This window comes from Psammomys obesus, unplaced genomic scaffold (genome assembly GCF_907164565.1).
Source record: "Psammomys obesus unplaced genomic scaffold, mPsaObe1.curated_primary_1811, whole genome shotgun sequence".
Lineage (NCBI taxonomy): Eukaryota > Metazoa > Chordata > Mammalia > Rodentia > Muridae > Psammomys > Psammomys obesus.
In genome coordinates, this window is record NW_026585895.1 from 12,909,933 (window position 1) to 12,929,466 (window position 19,534).

At 56.5% G+C, this 19,534-nt stretch overlaps 3 protein-coding genes across 4 annotated transcripts in view; 1 reads left to right on the plus strand and 2 right to left on the minus strand.

The window, feature by feature from the left end:
- Positions 1-265, plus strand: part of Dlx2 (distal-less homeobox 2) — a 2,217-nt gene extending 1,952 nt beyond the window's left edge. The window contains exon 4 of the mRNA XM_055600785.1: positions 6-265. Coding sequence (XP_055456760.1) covers positions 6-264 — 259 coding nt within the window. The 3' untranslated portion in view covers position 265. The remainder of the gene's footprint in view (positions 1-5) is intronic.
- A 10,366-nt stretch (positions 266-10,631) lies between these two features.
- Dlx1 (distal-less homeobox 1) lies at positions 10,632-15,213 on the minus strand. Of its 2 annotated transcripts, XM_055600309.1 has the most exons (3): positions 14,472-15,212; positions 13,590-13,789; positions 12,061-12,397 (listed from the first exon to the last, which is right to left on the minus strand). In XM_055600309.1, the coding sequence occupies exons 1-3, from the start codon at positions 14,782-14,784 to the stop codon at positions 12,143-12,145; spliced, it is 768 nt and encodes a 255-aa protein (XP_055456284.1). In that variant the 5' UTR covers positions 14,785-15,212; the 3' UTR covers positions 12,061-12,142. The 2 variants fall into 2 exon arrangements, with proteins under 2 accessions (XP_055456285.1, XP_055456284.1); XM_055600310.1 differs by lacking the exon at positions 13,590-13,789 and having other exon boundaries at positions 10,632-12,397; positions 14,472-15,213.
- A 101-nt stretch (positions 15,214-15,314) lies between these two features.
- Positions 15,315-16,680, minus strand: LOC129671683 (translation initiation factor IF-2-like). The gene is made up of 3 exons (XM_055600792.1): positions 16,610-16,680; positions 16,064-16,310; positions 15,315-15,947 (listed from the first exon to the last, which is right to left on the minus strand). Exons 1-3 carry the CDS (start codon positions 16,678-16,680, stop codon positions 15,480-15,482), a joined length of 786 nt encoding a protein of 261 aa, XP_055456767.1. The 3' UTR covers positions 15,315-15,479.
- Between the last annotated feature and the right edge of the window lie 2,854 nt (positions 16,681-19,534).

Genomic DNA, 19,534 nt, shown 5'->3' on the forward strand with positions numbered 1-19,534 from the left:
GGGCCGGGCGGCGGCGGCGGCGGCGGCGGCGGCGGCGCGGGCAGCTCGGCCTCCAGCCCCAGCAGCGCCGCCTCGGCCTTCCTGGGCAGCTACCCGTGGTACCACCAGGCCTCGGGCCCCGCCTCGCACCTGCAGGCCGCGGCGCCGCTGCTGCACCCGTCGCAGACCCCGCAGGCCCAACACCACCACCACCACCACCATCACCACCACCACCACCACGCCGGCGGCGGGGCCGCCCCGGTGAGCGCGGGGACGATCTTCTAACCGCGAGGGCGCGGCGCCCCCCCCCCCCCCGCCCGCCACCGCCACCGCCCCCCAGCCGCGCTGGAAGGGGCGCCCCTCGCACCGCCACGGAGCAACGGGGAAAAGAAAAAAAGAAGGAAAGAGGAGGCCGCGTGGGATCCTCCAGTGCCAAGCCCAGCGCCCCCGGCCCCGGAGGCCCACCCCGGACTTGCCGCCCTCCCCGGCTGGCCCCCTCGGCGAGATCTGCTCCTCAGGGTCGTCGGTCTGTCCAGGCCCCCGGCCGGGTCAGGCCCAGGGACGCCTCCCCGCCCTCGAGGCTCCCGGCCCTCAGAAGCTCCTCTTTCCTGTCCTGCCTGCCCCGGGGCTCAGCGCCAGTCGGCTCCGGTTCTTGAGGTCCACGGGTCCTGCCCCACCCCCACGTACCCCCGTGACCCCCGAGCCCACCGGCTTTTTTTTTTCCTTCTGGGGGGTGGGGAGGGAGCGGCTCCCCGCTCTTGCCACCCCAGATTCCTTTCCGGCTTTCCCCAGGAACACTCGAACACTCCGGTAGCTCCTCGTCCGTCACCATGGAGTTTTTTTATTTTTATTTTTTTAAAAGTTTAGGTGCCTTTGCGGATGACCTCATTTTGATGTTAAAAAAAAACTGATTTTTTTAATATGTGGACGCTGCAAAAAAAAAAAAAATGTGTTTAAATTATCTTTTTTAAGATGAATTAAGGACTATTAACCCGGACTTCGACACAGAGTTTGTAAATAAGGGTGTCTGTGCGGATTTTCCCACATTTATTTGTACAAAATTTCTCATCTTTTCAGACTTTTTTGTAAACCCCCCAGTTGTGAAAACTGCGGCCTAGCAGTGACCTCAGCAACCCCTTCTTTTTTTTTCCCCTTTGAAATTTTTTCTCAGTTAAATTAAGCTACTGATTTGAATTTGTTTTTATCTTGTCCTGAAGTCTTTGTTCTTGAAATGCAAGGTATTTGGGGGTTATTTATTACGAAAGCAACATACTCTTAATGTTGATTTTACAATATGAAGAGATTATTTAAATAAATTATTGTTTTCATTGGAGGGTGTGCTTTGTCCATGGTCGCCAGGGTTCCCTCGGCCCGGACCTCGAGCGCTTAACCGGCCCGAAGTTTTGCACCTTCCCGAGGCTGCCGTGGCCATGATCCACGCACGCACAAGTCCGAGACCGGCGCTGGGTCGCGGTGATGGGTTCAGCCCCGCTTCCCCAGCCTCGGGCGGCCTGACTCAGTCCGCGCCGGGCGGCCCCAGCCTCCGCCCGCCGGTCCGGCCCCTCTGGCGCCGGCGCCACCGTCCCGCCCCGGGCCGCCGCGGGGACCGTGTCGGCCAGGCGGTGCACCCGGGCTGCCGCGGGGACCGCGGCTGTCCCCGACCTAAGCTCGGCCACAGACCGGGACCAGACACCGACAACGGCCCCTCCCTCCCTTTGCCCCAGGGCTCTGTGGGATCTGGCTGATGCCAGAACTCAGTGAGTCACCCTCGTGAAGCACGGTTGGCTGCTTTGGAATGTTGGGCAACCCCAGAGCACAGTCCTGCTCACTACACACACACACACACACACACACACACACACACACACACACACACACGCTCCTGCCTTCAAAAACACGCCCGTTACATGCTGACACAAACACGCAAACGCAGTCACCACGGCAGACGCTTAGACCTCACACTGTTAAGAACGGGCAGGTCCGCACACCGTCGGGTTCTCCTTCCCGCCTCGGGCCTCCCGGACCAGCTCCCAGCTCTGGACTCTCAGTCTCCGGCGCTCCCTGCAGGTCTATACTAAAAGGCCCTGTCACCGCAGGAGCTGCAGCGGGAAGCCTCCTCGGCGTCAGCGCCTGACTAGGTGACCTTCGGCAACCCTCTTAGCGTCTCCGTGTGGCGGTGTGCAGATCCCCGAGATAGAAGAAGCAATAACAGCAGTGGCTCAGAACAGCGAGCGCCTTAATGAACCCCTAATGAGGCGATGATGTAACTACGCCCGTGATAAACACTAGATAAATTCCGGCGGTTTCGTGTTTCGTGTTCCTGTTGTGTTCACAGTGCTCCGAACCGGAGGAGGGCCTTTGCTTCTCAAGTCCAGTATCACTAAGAGGCCTGTCCAGTTTCACCTTGAGTGGAAGGGTTAGGGGTGGTCCCTTCCTCCACGTGCCCTGAGCTTCTTCCCTCTGAGGGACCCGTCTCTACAGGAGAGGAAGCTGGGCACAGAGCAGAACACCCCGCTTGCCAAGTTCAGGCCTCCCCTCCTCCGGTTCATGGGGGTCATCCGTCCGTGCAACTTCAGTTCATCTTTCGGGGAGGGGAAATAAACAACGGACAAAGCAACAACAACAGCAGCAACCTCAAAGTGGAGGTGACTTTCTGGACTCGGTGGCGCCATCCTGAAGCTAACACTGACTTTTCCGATGGAACTGACTCCGGGGCCTGCCCAGAGTGACCCGGGACGGTCTCTGGAAATGAAGGGGGGCTGCGGTATTCGAAAAAGGCATGGACATGGAGCTTCCCAGTGCCACTTCCCCAGTTCCCAAGCCCCTGCCCTCCCCCACTTCCAAATTCTACCTTGTGATGTGTGCGTGTGCGTGTGTGGTGTGTGTTCCCGCGCGCGCCAATAGCTGGTACCAGGCTTTCTCGTGAGGGTATGCCCTCCCCTCCTTTGCGCGCACTCTCCTCCCCGGCTCCTGAAACCAGCCGGGAAAGACGGGGCAGTAAATTGGCTGGTGTCGAGGATCTGCAGCAGACAAGATGATTAAGAGGCCTACGCCGGAGCGCCCCGGGCAGGGAATGTCAGCCCAAGTTGGAATCACGCAACAGGCCTTGGCATGAGCCGAGCCTGGGAGCCGGGAGGGCGGGCGGCCCCTCTCCGGGGTGGGCCGAGGCCCCACAGACTCGCCGGAGTCACCGAACCTGGCACTCGGCGGCGGCGGGGTCGTGCGGGGCCACGACGCGCCTTTCGCCCGGCAGCGGTCAAAGGAGGGTGCAGGACCCGGGGGGGGGGGGGGGGGGGGGGGGGGGCGTTCCCGCGAACCAGAAGAAGAAGGGCCGAGGAGGTCGCGGAGATGCACCCACGTTCCCGGAGCGAGCGAGGGGGCGTGGAGGCGGAGGAGACAAAGCCGGGCTCCGGGAGGTGGGGTCCGGCTCCAGCCCCGCCGGGGGCGACGCGCTGGCAAGCCTTTCTCACAGGCTCCGGGCCCGCCCGGAGACGCCCGGCCCTGTGATCAGGCCGCCGCCGCGCAGACACGCTCCCCGCCCCCCAGCCCCTGCCCCCACCCCGCACCGACTTGCGCTCCCCGAAGCAGGAATGAAAAATGGAAATGGGAAGCGGCGATCTGGGCTCCCTGCACTGGGAAACCAGCCGCGCTCCGAGCACACATAAATCTTCATTGTAATCCCCGTCCATTTACTGGCGTAAAACATCAGGCCGGAGACAGGATGTGACAAACGCTGGGAAGACGGGGCCGGGGGGGGGGGGGGCGGTGGGACCTGAGGGAGGGGTGCTCGGCCTTCTCCGCTCCACGCTCCGGAGGGGCTCCCCGCGTTCCCGCGCTCGGGCACACAGAGGTTGCGCTGGGCTCTGTGGGGCCGGCTGCAGGCCCGCCCCGAGGTCCCGCGCCCTTCGGCTGCACCCCGAGCCCCGAGCTGCCTCCCGGGTGGTGGCGGAGGAACTGGTCCTCGCCGGCTGCCCAGAATTCCCGGCTCCGGAGTTGGGGAGGGAGGAAAGGAGAGCCTCAGGCGTCCCAGGCCTCTTCGACCAGGCTGCAACTCGGGACCCTTTGGAAGTCTTTTCCTCCGGCCTGCTCTCGGGACCACTTGGGAAAATTGTGAAGAGCCGAGCCTAGGAAGGATTCCCAGACTGGCGGGTCGAGGTTGGGGGGGAAGTATCAGGTTTACTGGGGGCGGAGAGGGCGGGGGAAAGTTGGAGCTAAGTTGAATAACAGTTGTCAGGTAGAGGAAGCAGAGAGAGAGAGGTGTAGAGAAGAGCCAAGGGCGTCCTGTGTTCGCTCTCCCGCCTGTTAGAAAACCTCTCCCCAGTTCATGGGACTGCAAACGGCCCCCTTTGGCCGGTCCAAAAGCCAGACAGAACAACTGCCGAACTCCTGACGCCACCAGCCCTTGCTCACGTCTCCAAACCCGCTCCTTTGCCTCCGGGAACAGCGAGCGCCAGTGGCTTTAGTCTGTTTAGGGTCAGATGTTTGAGGCTCAAACTACCCATCTTTTCCTGAGATGAACACAGGAAAAGATGAACACGTTGGAGGGGGGGGTGGAGCGGGAGGGGAAGGGTCTCAGAAGCAGTTGGGTCCCCTGGGGACCATCTCCAGCGAGGTCCTAGCTACAGAACCAGGCTCTCCCTGGCTCAGCTGCCTCCCGGCGCCGCGCGACACCCAAAGCCGCCCGGGAGTCCTCCCGGGATCCGTCTGGAGAGCAGCCTCCAGCCCACAACACACAAACACACCCCGGTGCAGCCGGGACGTAGCGGCCCACACCCCTCCTTGGCGCCCCTCCCTCCGCCGCCCCCCCCCCCCCGCGGCCCGGCAGGAGTTCCCCTCGCGGGGACTGGTTTGTCAGTGATTGCCACATTACAAGATGTTACATTCCGCCCCGGGGCCTCCGGGCAGGAGACAATGTGTTTCAGGAGGTCGGGGCGGGAGGAGGCGGGCGGGTCTTAAGGAGCGGCCGCCCGGCGCCTCCGCGGGAGAACGCCGAGCGGCTCCCAGGCGGCCTCTCCTCCCGGGGGTCGCTCCGGCTCAGGGCTCCCAGCTCTTCCTCCCCGGCCGCGGCACACACACCGCAGGGGCGCTGGGGTCCCGGGGTCACCGGCGGTGCCTCCTCTTAGGTGGAGACAGGGTCCCCCAGCGGGGCCGAAGGCTTAGAACTTCAGGGTGGAAGCGCGCAGGACGCGCAGGGTCGCCCCGAGGCACCGCCCGCGCCCCGCTCAGACCCGGCAGCCCCGTGTTTCACACTCCGGCCTCCCCATTCCGGATTTCGGTCCAACAGTCTGGGGCACCAGCAAGGTGAAACCCTTGCTCCCCCAAACAATAGGGAGGCAGCCTCTCGGGAGCTTAGCAAAGCGGAGGGTGGCTGCTCCCGCCGGGCGCCCCAGCCTTCCTCCGCCCGGGGACACTCCCCGCCCAGCCTCCTCCCTCCGCGGGCCTGGCCTCCGCTTCTTAAAGTCGCAGGATGGTGCCTGGGTTCCCCGGAGGAGGACCGCCCCAGCGGGGAGTGAGTGCCTGGGGGCTGAGGCAGGCGCTGAAGGATTCAACCTCAGGACAAAACAAGAGCCCGGGTGGTCTCGGGGTGGGCGCCGAGGGCCCCCAGAGCCTACCTCCCCCGCCCCTCCCCATATGAAGCCCCCAAACAGCAGGCTCGGGTTCCGCGGGGTAGGCACTAGGAAGCCACTGGCCTCTTTGCCGAGGTGATCTTTCCAGGCACTACTGCGCGCGCGTGCACACACACACACACACACACACACGCACGCACGCACGCACACACACACACGCCCCTCCACCCCGGCCCCTAGAGTGCAGGCCGTCCCGTCCCAGGGCCTGCAGTGATGCGCTCTGGAGGAGGTGAAGAAGAATCCGGAAAAGGGGCCCATGGAAGGGGGGGGGGGAGGAAAATGGAAGTGTACGCCTTGGGGGGTGGGAGGGCTGTCCGTTCACTCTTCAGTTGCTGCGTTTGGGGTGGGGGTGGGGTGGGGTCTGAGACCTCCCGGGAGTCCCCGCCTCAGAGAACACGCCGCGAGGAAAGGGACTCGCTTCTCCACACGTTCTCAGGGGGTAGAACAGTGAAAAATTTGTCTTGGGTGGTCAATTTCCTCATTTGCCCCTATTAAAACAAAAAAGCCCAAGAAATTCAATTAAGGCCGCCCTGGCCAAGGCGCTATCTGAGGCTTGAATGTCTCCCCTAAAGCTGCAGCAATCATGTGGCATTAGACACTTCCGGAATCCTATAGCCAACCTGAAAAATCCCAGACCCCCTTTTCCCCTAATTTTTGCTCTGATCTGTAATTTTATCCACATTTGCACTAGTTTGAGCATTCTGGCTCTCCCGTCTGAAAGCCTGCAATTACTATATAATTCTTCGCAATTTCAGATGTCCTAATATGGACTGTAATTTTTGCGCAAGACAATTTCCTGCTATTTCAAGCATCAACATTGTCAAAGTTGTATGTACATAATAAATGGGAATATCAATGCATAGTTTTTAGCATAACATCTTGACTCCTCGATAATTATATCCGTTCGGAGCCTACGCAGAATTAGCCTGAATTGCATGGTAACTGCTGCTGCTTTAAAATTTTTAAAAATTACTCATAATTTTCCCAAAGATTACCAAGATCTCGAGTGCACAATGTCATCAGCGTAATGAAGAGTAAACATTTATGCTAATAATCTGCAATTTTTTTCATCAGCTATAAAGACAGAGGCTATATAGCCGAAATTTTCAGTTCTATTCTGCAAGCTCAGAGATGCAAAAAGCCTGCGGCGCTCGGAGGCGCCTGGTCCCGGGGACCTCTTTCCCCCAGTCGTTTCTCAGCACAGGAAGATGGGGCCGGGGGATTCTTTTTGGTTTTCTGGTTTTGTTTTGCTCTGGTTTTGGTCGGTTTTTGTGTCTTCCTATTTTTTTTCTGGGTCCCCCCCCCTTTTCTTTTCTTTTTTTTTCTTTTTTTGCCTTTTTCTTTCCTGTCATTCTCCCAGCCAAAAGCCGCCTTCGACCCTTTTGATTTGATGTAGGAAAGAGTGTGTCCAGATTATCTGAAATTGACACTGAAGAAGGTAAGGCTGGGAAGCGGTTTCGTTTTTCAGAGGGTTGGAAGGCTGCGTCTCTGCCGCCGCGGCTCCCGCTCCGGGAGCGGGAGGGTGGGAGTGATTATGTATGCACCAGCTAATTCTTCCATCAAAACTTCTTGTCAGCGATGTCAGGAGTATTTTTCCCCCTTTTTATAAAAACACTTGATGTTTCAGGAAGTGTTAATCCCTGAAGATTGGAAGGGGGGGCGAGGAGGGATGGGGTAGGGGAGGGATTGGGGGGGGGGGTGTGATAATGTTTCTTCAGCCTGGGGAGGCACCTTTTGGAGCATTTTGCTTTCCCTCTTTGGAATTGGGGTTTGCTGTGAAACTGGGGAAGGGAAGAAGGTTTTTACGGGAGAAAGGGACCCTTACACTCTGTGCTGAGTTAGATGGCTGTGTGAGAAAACTTTGCTTTAGTCTATGATTTCAGGGGTCTTTCACCCAGGTGGGAGAGTGACAAAACACAGACAGATCTGCAAATGGACTTTCAGAAGATACAGGGAAGAAAGAGATGAACATTAGGGTACAGATTTATTGGCGGTGGTGGGGGTTGGGACGGACATTGATGGCTACTTTCTACCCAATTTTTCTCAATCTAATAACCAGGTTCTATGCCCAGCATTCACACCTACTCTTCTTTGGAAAGGCAGATGACCATTTCTTCAAGGGGAAAGATTCCATTAGTTTCTTCATTCAATGACTCCTACAAACAAATTCACACTTTGGGGCATAGAGGTGGAAGGGATTTTGAGAACTTTTTGTGATGCTTAGCTATAGTACAGAATCAGGAAGCCTAAAGAGCCATCTCTTCTTCTAACCTAGGCCAGGTACAGAGTCCTGGAAGAAAGACACAGAAACGCAACACAGTGACCAGTGAGGGCAAGCTGTGGACTGGAAAGGTTTCCAGTTTCATCTTTTTAAAATATTGTCAAAATGTGGGCTCTGGGTTCCGCCACCAATAGATTTCACTACTCCTAGGTCCACTCAGCCCATCCAAGTCACTGAAAGCCAAGACCAGTGAGGAGAAGGTTGGGGCTGTGCCCCACCCCACATCTACCCGGCTTAAGAGCTAGTGTGTGTGAGAGAAGATATTAAAGAGGTATCTGTTGTTTAGCAATTTTGCTAAGTCTGTCTTCATTACTCTGCCGCTGTGCATTTGCTAATTTGGAGGCCCGGCCATGGACAAGCTTGCTTCATACACCTGCAAGCAATTTGCCGGCTCCGGTACCGGAGAATTGCAGAGATGGCAGCTCGCACCTATTTGATTTTTTTTTTTCCTTTTCTCAATGCACAGCAAATTTGGCTTTCAGTGCGTTATCTCTTTTGTTAATGCAAAAAGATTCCCTGGGCGAAAAAATTGCTCATAATTACCAGAGAGATGGGGAAACTGCATTAGAATAAATAAACCTGAAATTACTGTAATTATGTTGTGTTTGATGGGCCCGGCTTGTAATCAAGAAGAGAATACAGTGAAATGATGCTGACCCTCTTGGGTTTGCAGCTGTACGCGCACTTTGGGGTCTTTTTTTGCAGAAAAGAGTCATTTTGATAATCATTAAGCTGTGTGTAACCTATTTCAGAAGTGTTTTAAAATGAGGTTCACATTTTTTGAACAAGGGAAAAAAAAATCCCAAAATTGCATTTTGCCATTACAGACTCATACATAAGGAAAGGTTGTGTTTTCTATGTGACAATTGTTAAGACATAATATTCGAAATCAGTATTTAATCATTATAATGAGGTATTGTTTAAATATAACCACATTTAGATTATTCATAGTTTAATTAATATAATCATTATGAAAATCTTTGAATCAGATATTTGATGAACTACTTGTCAGTAACAAGGCAGCATTAATTAGGCCTATATTGAGATTAACATTTTAAAAAAAGTACAACCGCTTATAATTATAATAGAGCCTAACTAAACACCGCCTTCCTTGAGCTAAAACTAATAATTTCTCTATTTGAACTGTTAGCAAGAGATTATTAAATTAGTATAAGCTAATATCTCAAAGTATTAAAATCGGCTTGACCAAAGAGATTTTGCTTGTGGCTTGAGCGCTTGGGGACTAGCTGTCCGCTGGTGGACTGAGGCAGATGAGTGGGAAAAGTCTCATTCCTCGAGAAGTCACGTATCCCCGCGGAAACCGAATCCAGGCCTGGCTGGATTCCGGCTGCAGCAAGCGCTCCTGGGCCTAGCCTGAGAAGCGGTTTCGCTCTGTTTCAATCCGGGTCTCTCCATCTTGATCTCGCCACTGAGCGCCCGTTGGTTCTGGTGCAGCCGGCGGAAGAAAAGTCCCCGTTTCAGTCCCAGAACAGGCATCAAAGTCCGCAGCTTCATCTAGCCCTACCTCTTGGTCTTCTCCCATCACACGGCTCCCCCTCCAGCCCCGCCCCCTCCTCCTCCCCTTCCCAAAGGGCGTCGGAAGAGCTTCGCGCATCTGATCTTTCACCAGCACCAATTGAAAAATGGGTGCTTGTCACAACACAGATCGCTGCCTCCCCGGCTCTGCTCCCCACCGCGCGCCGGAAAGGGCCCCCCAAAGGCGGAGGGCCAGCCCCCTCGGGCAGCAGGCGGGCGCCAGGGAAGCGGGAACCGCGCAAAACCGGCCGCCGTCGGGGCCACGGTTTTCAGTAGCCTCCCGCCCGGGCCGGGGTTTGGGCTAGGGCTGGGCAGGGGCTGGGCCGGGGCTGAGACCATCAGACAGGCGAGGGAACCACCCTGGTTCTACGCTAGTGGGGTCCTTGTTCTTTTGAAGCAAACTTGATCTCGGCGCTCTAAGGGGGTGTTCTCAGAATGGACTGGCATCTGGAACTCGGGGCTGGGGTGGGTGGCTAGGGTCAGCTCTCAGGTTCAAAATTCGCCTAACCTCCCTGAGCCTTGGAATTTCTAGCCCGTGAGTATGTAGAGAAGTCCCTGGGCATAAAGCGGGAAATGACTCCCCCCCCCCCCCCCCCCGTGGAAGGATCTTGGTGGCTCCCTGAGACTTTGTCCTGTCCCCAAGGACCTCTGTGATTGATTGGGGCAGTGGCTTGGGAGACGCTTGCTTCCTGTCCCTGCCAAGACTCTATGCTGTGCCTTTGGTCAAGCGAAATCTGGCAGGTCCGATGGGGGGTGGGGGGGGTGTCTGGGGATGGGAAGGTGGCGGGGGCAAAGCAGGGTGTTTCCTGGGGTCCTAAGAAGTGAAAAGGCGCCAGGAGAGGACTGCAGCCTCCCGGGCCTGCTGCTGCCCTTGGGCTCTGCCCTTCCCTGCCCTCAGCGCTCTTCCGTGGCTGAGCACCTGAGGTAGGGCTCTGCCCTAGAACACCTGCTCCTGGGTCAAAAGCGCCAACTGTCCCTAGGCATTCCACCTCTCCAGCCCAGGCAAGGATCCCAGGACGGGCTGAAGGGGAGAGGTAAGAGGAGCAGGCCTCTGGGGGCGCCCCACAGACCGTGGTGGGACATTAGGGGTCCCCCAATCCGGCCCCAGTAAGTAGTCTGTTAAGTGTTAGGTAGTTTGTGACTGTACCCGGGGCGGGGGAGGGGCACCGCTTTGCCCTCCACACAGCACAGGAGGCAGCAGCTCTTTCTTGAAACCATAATTTTACTGTCTCAAAGAAACTTTATAACTTATTTACAAAGTTTCCCTCGCCTCCCCCCCCCCCCCCCCGATACAAAGCAATAAGTTAACATTCTCAATATAAAACTAAACTTTGACATAGAGAACACAAAACACGGTTGATCTCAGTTGGTCACATTTTCCAAATTTCACAAGGAGAATGTCAAGATTCTCATTTCACAAAGCATCGGGTTCACAGCCACACACGACAGAACGGAAAGAGGCTAAGCTGTGCAACATGTTTACGGAACAATAATAATCATTAATAATAATAATAATAACAATAATAATAATAATATGTACAGCAATTAGAACCTGCACCAGAGACCGTGCGTCCGGGATGATGACTTGTGCTCTGAGCCACTGGGGATCATTTAAAGCTGCTTATGTCTTACTTTAAAGCGGCCTGGAATTGGGGTGCTCACACAGGACAAATTCTTTTCTCTCCAAGGCCCATTGGTCCTCTCTCTTGCTGCCCAAAGTATGATTTATTTCTTTTTCCTTCTTCTTCTTTGCTGGATGTTCTTCTCCAAGAGGTCCTGGCAAAATTCCGTTGGCCTTACTTATCTCTCGTCACTTCGTTCTTTCTTTTGTTATTTGTTTGTTTTTAATAATTTGGAGAGTGTAAAATGCAAATTGCTCTGCTTCCGCTTCTCCATTCCAGCAAAGTACAAAAGTTACGGTGTTCCTTTAAGACCACTCTGCCCTCCTTGCTCCCTTGTCTGCTGTATTTAAGGTAAACAGTAGGTCTGGGCAGTGCCCACTCCATGCCCCAGAGGACTTGGAATTGGCCAACACTCAGCGTCAGACGAAGTCTGTTTTTCAATAAATTAACCCCCCTCCCTCTGATTTCCCCCATTTCCCAAACAAACTACACAGACGGTCAAGCAGGGCCCTGAAGAAGACCATAAAAGACAAAGCCTTCCAGGAGTCGGTGATGGGCCGCCCGCCGACCGGGTGTGGCTCAGGCCTGGTGATTTTTGGAGAAGCCGCAGGATGAGGACAGCAGACACAGGAGGACTTTGACTCAGCGCGCAGACAGTGCAGAAAGGAGACAAAGACGGACAGAACCGAGAAAAAAAAAAAAAAAAGAGCATATTTTTCCCTCCTACATATATATATTTTTTCCTGATGGTCTCACGAAGCTGTGAGTCTGCTCTGGCCCAGCGGGTTGTCTTTTCGCTCTGGCCTGTCTCCAGCGGCCGTGCCCGCTTTCAGGCCACTCTGCCGTCACCACAGCCCAGGCCAGGTTCAGGCCGAGAACTGGAAAGTCGCTGGGCCAGACCTTCAGGGGCTGCGAGGAGGCCGCAAGCCCTCTGCCTTAACTGTTCCTCTTTCTTTTCTCTTTCCCCCCTCAGCTCCGGGCCCTGCTCCGGGCCCTTCTCCCGGCCCAGGGCCCTCGGAGGGGTGGCTGGGCTTGGAGGCGGGTGGGGCCGGGCCGAGAGAGACGGGACGGAGGCGGGTGAGTGCGGACGGACGAGCTCACATGAGCTGAGACTGCTGCATAGCTTCTGGGTGCGCTGAGGGGTACCAGGACGTGTAGCTGGGGACGTAGGAGCCGGCGCTGCTGCCCGAGCTCTTCCCGGACGAAGAGCTGGGATTCCAGCCGGGCGGGACCGGCGGGGAGCCGGCGGACAGGGCCCGGCCGTTGGCCAGCGCGCTGCCCTCCAGAGCCGCCCCACCCTGCTTCATCAGCTTCTTGAATTTGGAGCGTTTGTTCTGGAACCAGATCTTGACCTGCAAGAACGGGGCGAACAGCGTGACTGGACTGTGACCACCGGGCCTACCCGGGGCTGGAGAGGAGAGGAGGGACCGGTGGAGGAAAAACCCGCCCTCCCTGCTCGGCAAGAGATGGCAGCAGCTCCAGGCTGGAGGGGCAGAGACCACTGCCCCTTCCTACCCTCCTTGAGAGCCAAAGCCTAGGAAACCGAGGCCCCAGTCCGGCCGGCCGCTCACTCAGCGCAGCTCTCAGACACCCCACCCACCCCTGGGAGGGAGGCCAGGGGAGACCCAGGCCTTGGCTCGGCTTGCAAATGGGTCAGTGCCACCGGGGCTGACGTTTATGGAAGACCTCTAGCAAGCAAAACGATGCAACATCAATAAAGAAATCGTAAAACCTAGCCAGGAGTGGAGGGCGTTTATTGACAGTAGGGCCGCCTTTCCTTCGCTCCGAACTTTCGGCCTTCCGCTGAGTTTGGAGGAAGCCACGGCCTTTTCTGTTAAACTTTTCTTTAGACTCAATCCAGCCCCCCCCCCCTTAGTTGTGTTCGCTTTTCCCCAGCTCCAATCTACATCTAGAGACAAACTTTGGAAGCCGGTATCAGCTCTGGTTTGAACGCCTACGAACTTCCACAGTCTCAGAGAAGTGCAGGGAAAAGGGATCTCACGTGTTTTGTTTTGTTTTTTTGTTTGTTTGTTTTGTTTTGTTTTGTTTCGTTTCTTCTTCAGGACCTGGAACTTGGGAAGTGGAGGGGCAGAGGGAAGGATTCTCCCCGGCCACCTCAGGAGAAGGAGAAGGGAGCAGGCTTAGGCCCAGGACCCCCATTATTAGCCAAGGAAGATTAAATCCTCCTCCTATTGTTCCAGCAGTTCTGGCACGTGTGACCTCAGAATCTCCAAACAAAACGTCCGGGGGAAATCCTTCCTGCTCCCTGATCCGAAAGCCAGGGACAGAAGACCGGACGGCCTGCAGGTCAGAGCAGGGTCCGAGCTAGGGCAGACAGCGCGAGGGAGGAGGGAAGACTCTGGAAGTCAGAGGTGGTCACACTCACACACACACACACACACACACACACACACACACACACACACACACTCACACAGGCACAGTGACACCTAGAACCGGAGGCCCAGCGGGGGGGAAAAATCGAAGCCTGGGGCACAAGCCGAGCCCGGGAGCCTGTTTGTGGAGGCGGCTGCAGCCAGGTACCTGAGTCTGCGTGAGTCCCAAGGAGGCCGCCAGCTCCGCCCTCTCAGGCAGAGCCAGGTACTGGGTTTGCTGGAACCTCCGGTTCAAAGCCTGCAGCTGCAAACTGGAGTAGATCGTCCTGGGCTTGCGGATCTTTTTCCCTTTGCCGTTGAAGCGCACCTCTCCGCCTTCCACCACGGTGCTCTTCTCGGAGTCCGCCCCTGCGGGGACGACAGAAGCAGAGACCTTTGTGAAGGCTGGGCTGCCTTCTCGGCGGAGCGTCGAGGACCGGGGTCTGGGGCTGGGCTGGCAGAGGCAGGCTCCGGGAGAGGACGCTCGAGGAGCCCCGAAGGTCTGCGAAGGGTCCCTCGGGGTCCGAGCGCGGGGCCCTGGCTGCTGCAGGCGGGATTGGGCCGTTCCCGAGAGCGCAGCTATTGCCTTTGCGAGGAAAGTTTGCTATTTTTCGCAGGCGGTAGTTGAGGTTTAATTACCCTTAATTGCATACATTGTTTATGGCGCTACGCAATAAATAATTACCGAGACTAGTACGCGCACATGTGGGTTTCTGTTTTGCGGCGGGGCATTGTGTGAGCGGCGCACCAAGCGGCCCACAGGCCCGGCCGGGGCCGCGCCACACGCTCGCATTTATCCTCTGCCGGACAGTTGTAAACGGAATTGACTTATAATTTTTTTTTTCTTTTCAGTGACATGGATCCATAGATTGATATCCGAAACCTCTACGACTTCCGCGCCTTCCCCACCCCCCACTCACCTCTCTCTCTCTCTCTCTCTCTCTCTCTCTCTCCAACACCCCTCTCTTGTCTTCTCGTTCTCCCCCTCCCCTTTGCCCCCTCGCTCCCCTTCCCTTTCTCCTCTCTCCTGGTCCCTGGCGAGCGCACGTACCTGGGTCCTCCAGGCGGCTCTGGGCGAGGCTGGCGCTGCCGGGGTAGGACTGCACGGAACTGATGTAGGGGCTGGACGCGTGGCTGCTGACCGAGTTGACGTAGGGGTAGCCCAGCGGTCGGGAGAAGGACGAGGCCGAGCTGTAGGCACCGTCGGGCTGCGAGTGGCCCGCCGAGTGTAAACAGTGCATGGAGTAGTGCCCGTGAGACATGGGAGAAGGAGACATTTGCTGGTTGGGCGGCCCAAACTCCATGAACACCGCCTTGCCCGACACGGGGCTGTTGAGACTTTCTGGCATGGTGGTCATGGTCATCTCTTCTCGCGGGGTCTGAGTGTGGGTCTTTCCTCTGCTTCCCTTTTGGGGGTCTCTATGTTTCTCAGGACAGGAAGGAACCCAATTTAAGCGGAACAGGGATTTTCACTTTCCATTCATAAGAAAATGGAGTTTGTCTCTTTGAAAAGTCTAAGCATGATGCTGCCGAGCTCCCCAAACTCGGTTCAAAGCTTTGACTCAGCCAAGGTCATAAATATTCATGAGCTGGTGGAGCTGATTGGTCGGCTCTCTTGCATAATCACCGGGGATTGGTCCGAGAAGCTCGGGCTCGGCTGGACTAGAGCGGGCGCCGCGGCCCGGCCTAGGGAGAGTCGGCTCGGCGCGTCCGGCCCGGAGCTCCTCTGCGGCAGAGCGCGCCGAGTGGGGCGCACAATGGGCTGCGGCGCCCGCTCGCCGAGACCTCGAGGGCGCGCCGCTCCGGCCTCCCGCCTCCCTCGCGCGCCGCCCGCCCCCGACACCAAGCAGCCGCTCCCTGCCGTCGCCCTCCCCCTCGCTGTCCCCACCCTCCGCCCGCCCCCCAACGCCTGGGACCCCGGACCGCTCCTCCTCGCCGTCACCCAGGCCGGTGCGGAGCGCCGCTCCAGAATCCGGCCGCGGCCTCTGGCTGGCGGAGTCGCGCCCTGGGCGACTACCCAGGCAGCCTGCAGCCGGCGGTCCTCCCGAGCGTCCCGCGCCTAGCTCAGCGCGCTCCAGGCCGCGCCTCCCAGGCCGGGGTCCTCTCGACCACATCCCGGGGCTCGGGGTTTGGGGGTCCCCCGGCCCGACCCACTCACTCGGCCGCCGCCCCGCCGCCGCCGCCGCTCCCAGGGGCTCGCTCGCATCTCTCCGGGCCCGGCTGGCCGCTTGCGCTCCAGGCTGCCAGGCTCTGCCGAGAGCAGTGCGTGCGGAGGGCCGGGAACCCGCGCTTCTCCTCCCAGGGAAGGCGGCCGCACCGCCTCCCCCCGGGGCCCTCCCAACCTTCCCGCCCCCTCCCCTCTTCCCTCCCCCCGAGCCGTGCGCCCCGGGCTCACTCGCCTTGAGGGCGCGGCGCAGCGTGGAGTCCGGGGGCCTGCGGGCGCCTGGAGGCTGCAGCGCCAAACGCCCGCCAGGTGGTCATTTTCCGGCCTCCCGGGGGCTGGCCAGAGTACTTGGGGTTGGAAGTCCTGGGCGGGGGGGGGGGGGGGGGACACCGAAACCTTCACCAAATCCAGGCCTGCGGCAGGCTTGGCTATTTGTGTCTCTCGATCTGCCCCTCTCGGTCGCCCAATCTCTTCCTCACCTCCAGTGGCCGGAGCTGGCGCCCCCGGGCCCGGGGGTAGGGTGGGCAAGCGGATGGAGGCGAGGGGCCGCCAAGACGCCGTCCACCTTCTGGGTTGCAAGTATTACAAAGTGCACAAAGGGCTCTCTGGCCCCCAGCCACCACCACTACCACGCAGCCACCCCGCGCGGCGTGGCGCAAATCACGTTGGTTGCTAGGGACTGTTGGTTCCCGGTCCCGCCGGCCCCACGATGAATCCCAAATTACTCTGTTAGGTAATTAGAAAGTGTTGATAATTATTTCTTTCATAATTTAGCGGTGTGGCGGGGGGGGGGGGGCGACGGGGAAATGATCTTGTGAAAGTTCACACGTGCACACGTATTAGTTACTGATTCATTTGATTAAATGGTAGTCTCAAGTGCTCAGATCCGCAGCTGAAGGCGCCCCATTAGCATAACACTGATGTTTAATTTTCATACGCATAATTAGCCATATATTTAACACTAATAGCAACATGCAGCCTTTCAGCGTTAAACAGCCCAGGATTTGATCTGGCCTGAGCTGAACCTTCGCCGCGGCACCTTCTCCTGTCTGGAGTGCGCAGTGATCACAGGACAGACCTCTGTAATCAAGCACATTTTGGCAGAGGGAACACCAATAAAAATGAACATTCAAAACAAATTACATTGATGATGTCGCCACAGATATGAGTGCAGGGGAGTCTCTCTCTCTCTCTCCCTCTCTCTCTCCTCTCAACTTCTTCCGCAGTGGCTCCTGCCTGCGGAATTCCTTTTCGGTGTAAGGGCGTGAGGCTGTGGGCCGAAATATTTCATGCAGCCTGGTGGTTGAAGCAAAAAAGAAAAACAAAAGAGAGAAAGAAAAAAAAAGAAAGAAAGAAAGAAAAGGAAGGAGGGAAAGAAGGAAGGAAGGGGAAAAAGCGACAGCCCAAATTCTGTAAACCAATAAAGGGTTTGCCAACGCCTAAAAGATTTTTTTTTTTTCCCTTAATCACCGAACCACACGGTGAGGCTTTGCAGTAACAACCGACTAATGACTCCATCACAATTCCAAAGCCACTTGGCTCGTCCTGATTTTCCTGTCGTACTCGTGAATTTAATTGCTCCTTCTTAGCGCCTGTCTTGGGGTGTGGAGTGAGGTCCTGCGCGCTCAACGCAGCCGCTTGGATGCCGTCTGAACCGAGGTCTCATCGTCTTGCGGGCCTTGCCCACGTAAGTGATCGCTGCGTGTGCGCGGGGTGGAGGTTGGGACTGGGGAAAACTGGACCGGTGTCTCTCGGAACTTAGTGCAAGGCAGGAGGATATCCAACCGCCCGACTGCCTAGGGCCAGTTTATCCCGGAGACTGGCTGGGTTGGGGCTCTGGAGAGAGACCACGGGTCTGCTAGGTGCTCTGTCCTTCTACTTAACCGGGCAGGATTGCAGGCTGGCTACTGGGAACCGGCGGGATAGGGTTTCAGAGCCTGGCATAATTTAGACCTGAACTGTGTGTAGGTGAGAGAGCACACTCCAGAATTATTTCCTAATCCGAGGAGGCAAGACTAGGGAGATGCTGAGCCGGCCCATCCAAGAGCGCCTGTGCCTCAGCTAGCTCAGGAAGTGAGATCTTATCTCTAGTTTCTGAGCTCCCCGTGCATTCCTCTTCCCCAACTCTAAAGTGACACACCTGTTCCAAAATGCTTAGACCTTCCACCTGCCCAAGTGTGAAAGGCAATCTGAAGGTTCCAGATCGGGTGCAGAACTCTGGAGTCACCCCAGGACCCAGCAGCTCAGGTGGTGGCCAGTCTCCTCCTCTGGTCTGGAATCCCTGTGCCTCAGGGTTGGGTGTCAGGTCAGTCGGTGGGCAAGCGGCAAGCGGGCAAGAGGAGGCTCTTTTTAAAAAACCCACTTCCTAATCTTAACTTCAAAGAATGTTACACAAAATTCCTTCTATGCAAGTTTGTTTCCTGCAGAGCTGCCGAGTTTAACAGCACAGGCAAGATTACCAAAGCAGATTACATACCTTCCCCATAAACACCTCCCCCTGCAGTAACCATCCCGGTGGTTGGTGAAATCCCGTGGTCCTAATAAAACTAGCCTTAGGGGAACTGGGACTAAACTGGTCTGTAGGTAAAGACACAACATGCTAATCTGATTGCTCTAGGAAAGACGTGAAGTCATTCTCTGTCAGGTATGTCTAAGGCCAGCTGGGCCCTGCTCCTCTTTAGGGAATATGAACAGCTTCGTGGCCACAGCTTCCACCTCGGGAGCCTCTGACTGGCTAATTCCAGAATACCTCAAGAGTTTACCAACTGATCTTCTAACCCCTCATTCCTTGTCACCCTTAAACAAACTAGGTTTAGAATCACCTCCACACACAACTGTAATCTCTGTCTGTGGAATCAGCGATCTGGACGGTTGGGCACCTTGGAAAGATTCCCAGGATTAGAGAAGAGCTGGAATTTACCACTTTTCTGAGTGCCTGTCCTCAGTCCTCTACATCCTCCTCCAAGGCCCTGGGTATCGGAAAGTCAAGCTAATTCCCTGTGGGTGCCTCTGGTGCCATCAATCCTGGCAAATGTAAGATGTCCTTGGCTCCCCTGACAAGCCAAGCTCTATTTAGGAAGTGGCCACTTTGCCATCTGCATGAACACGGACAAGAGTTCACAAGGCCACTGATGTTCTGGACCTTTCTAGACATGCTCTTTCTTACAACCCCAGAGGGGACTGGCTTCCTGTGAGGCCTGGGCCCGCCCTGGACGTAGGTGTGAACAGATCCCTGAGGACAGCAAGGGAAGGCAGAGTGCTCTGAGAGGGAATGGATTTCTGCTCCTAAAGCAGTTAGGCAGGTTGATCCAGCGTTAAAGCTGACAGTTCCTCATCAGGCCAACTAGGACCTGTCTCAGATGTGTCTGGTGTCTCCTCTCAGGGAGGGGCGGGTCTCAGGAATACCTGATTTGTATAGCCCAGGGAGCAGGAGACTGCCTGTCCCAGGACAGCACCCAGGGGAGGTCAGTTTAAGGACTAGCTGGTCTCTAAATTTAAGAGACAAGTCCAAAAAATGACGCTGCAGCTTGAGTTTTCAGCACAACAAATGATGCAGTACGGGTGGCCTCAGGCTGGGAGGGGGCAAGCATGGCTGGTTGCTGATGAAGAGCCTCGGGGGTCTTGTTTCCGCACTGCTAACGTCTTCGGAAAGGCCAAACCTATGGTCCACAGCCAAGAAACTGTAGGCAATTCTTCCTGGCTCATCCTCTCTCAAGCAGACCTCTGTGAAGAGGAAATTGGGCAAGGGGTGGAGGCAGGTGCTTGCCTCTGGAAATGCTCTCAGGCTCAGCCAATTTACGATCCACAGAGGGAAAAACCAGGTTAAAACAATTGTTCAGCTACAGGGTTCCGCTCTTCCGGTCTGCGGCATGTTAAAAGTTTGGAGATTCCAAAACTTAAGCATCTGTCCCTCTCCCCTTTGTACCTGTTAAATGTAGAGAGTGCACACA

Bases quoted from the DNA above. Each gene is read 5' to 3' on its own strand.
- Dlx1 (XM_055600309.1), bottom strand. From the start codon at position 14,784: ATGACCATGACCACCATGCCAGAAAGTCTCAACAGCCCCGTGTCGGGC. The intron at 13,790-14,471 runs GTACGTGCGCTC...TCGTCCCCGCAG, and splicing joins GAGCCGCCTGGAGGACCCAG to GGGCGGACTCCGAGAAGAGC. The intron at 12,398-13,589 runs GTACCTGGCTGC...CCGTTCTTGCAG, and splicing joins TGGGACTCACGCAGACTCAG to GTCAAGATCTGGTTCCAGAA.
- LOC129671683 (XM_055600792.1), bottom strand. From the start codon at position 16,680: ATGTGCTTGATTACAGAGGTCTGTCCTGTGATCACTGCGCACTCCAGA. The intron at 16,311-16,609 runs GTTCAGCTCAGG...ATTACCTAACAG, and splicing joins GAGAAGGTGCCGCGGCGAAG to AGTAATTTGGGATTCATCGT. The intron at 15,948-16,063 runs GTGAGGAAGAGA...CCCCCCGCCCAG, and splicing joins GCCAGCTCCGGCCACTGGAG to GACTTCCAACCCCAAGTACT.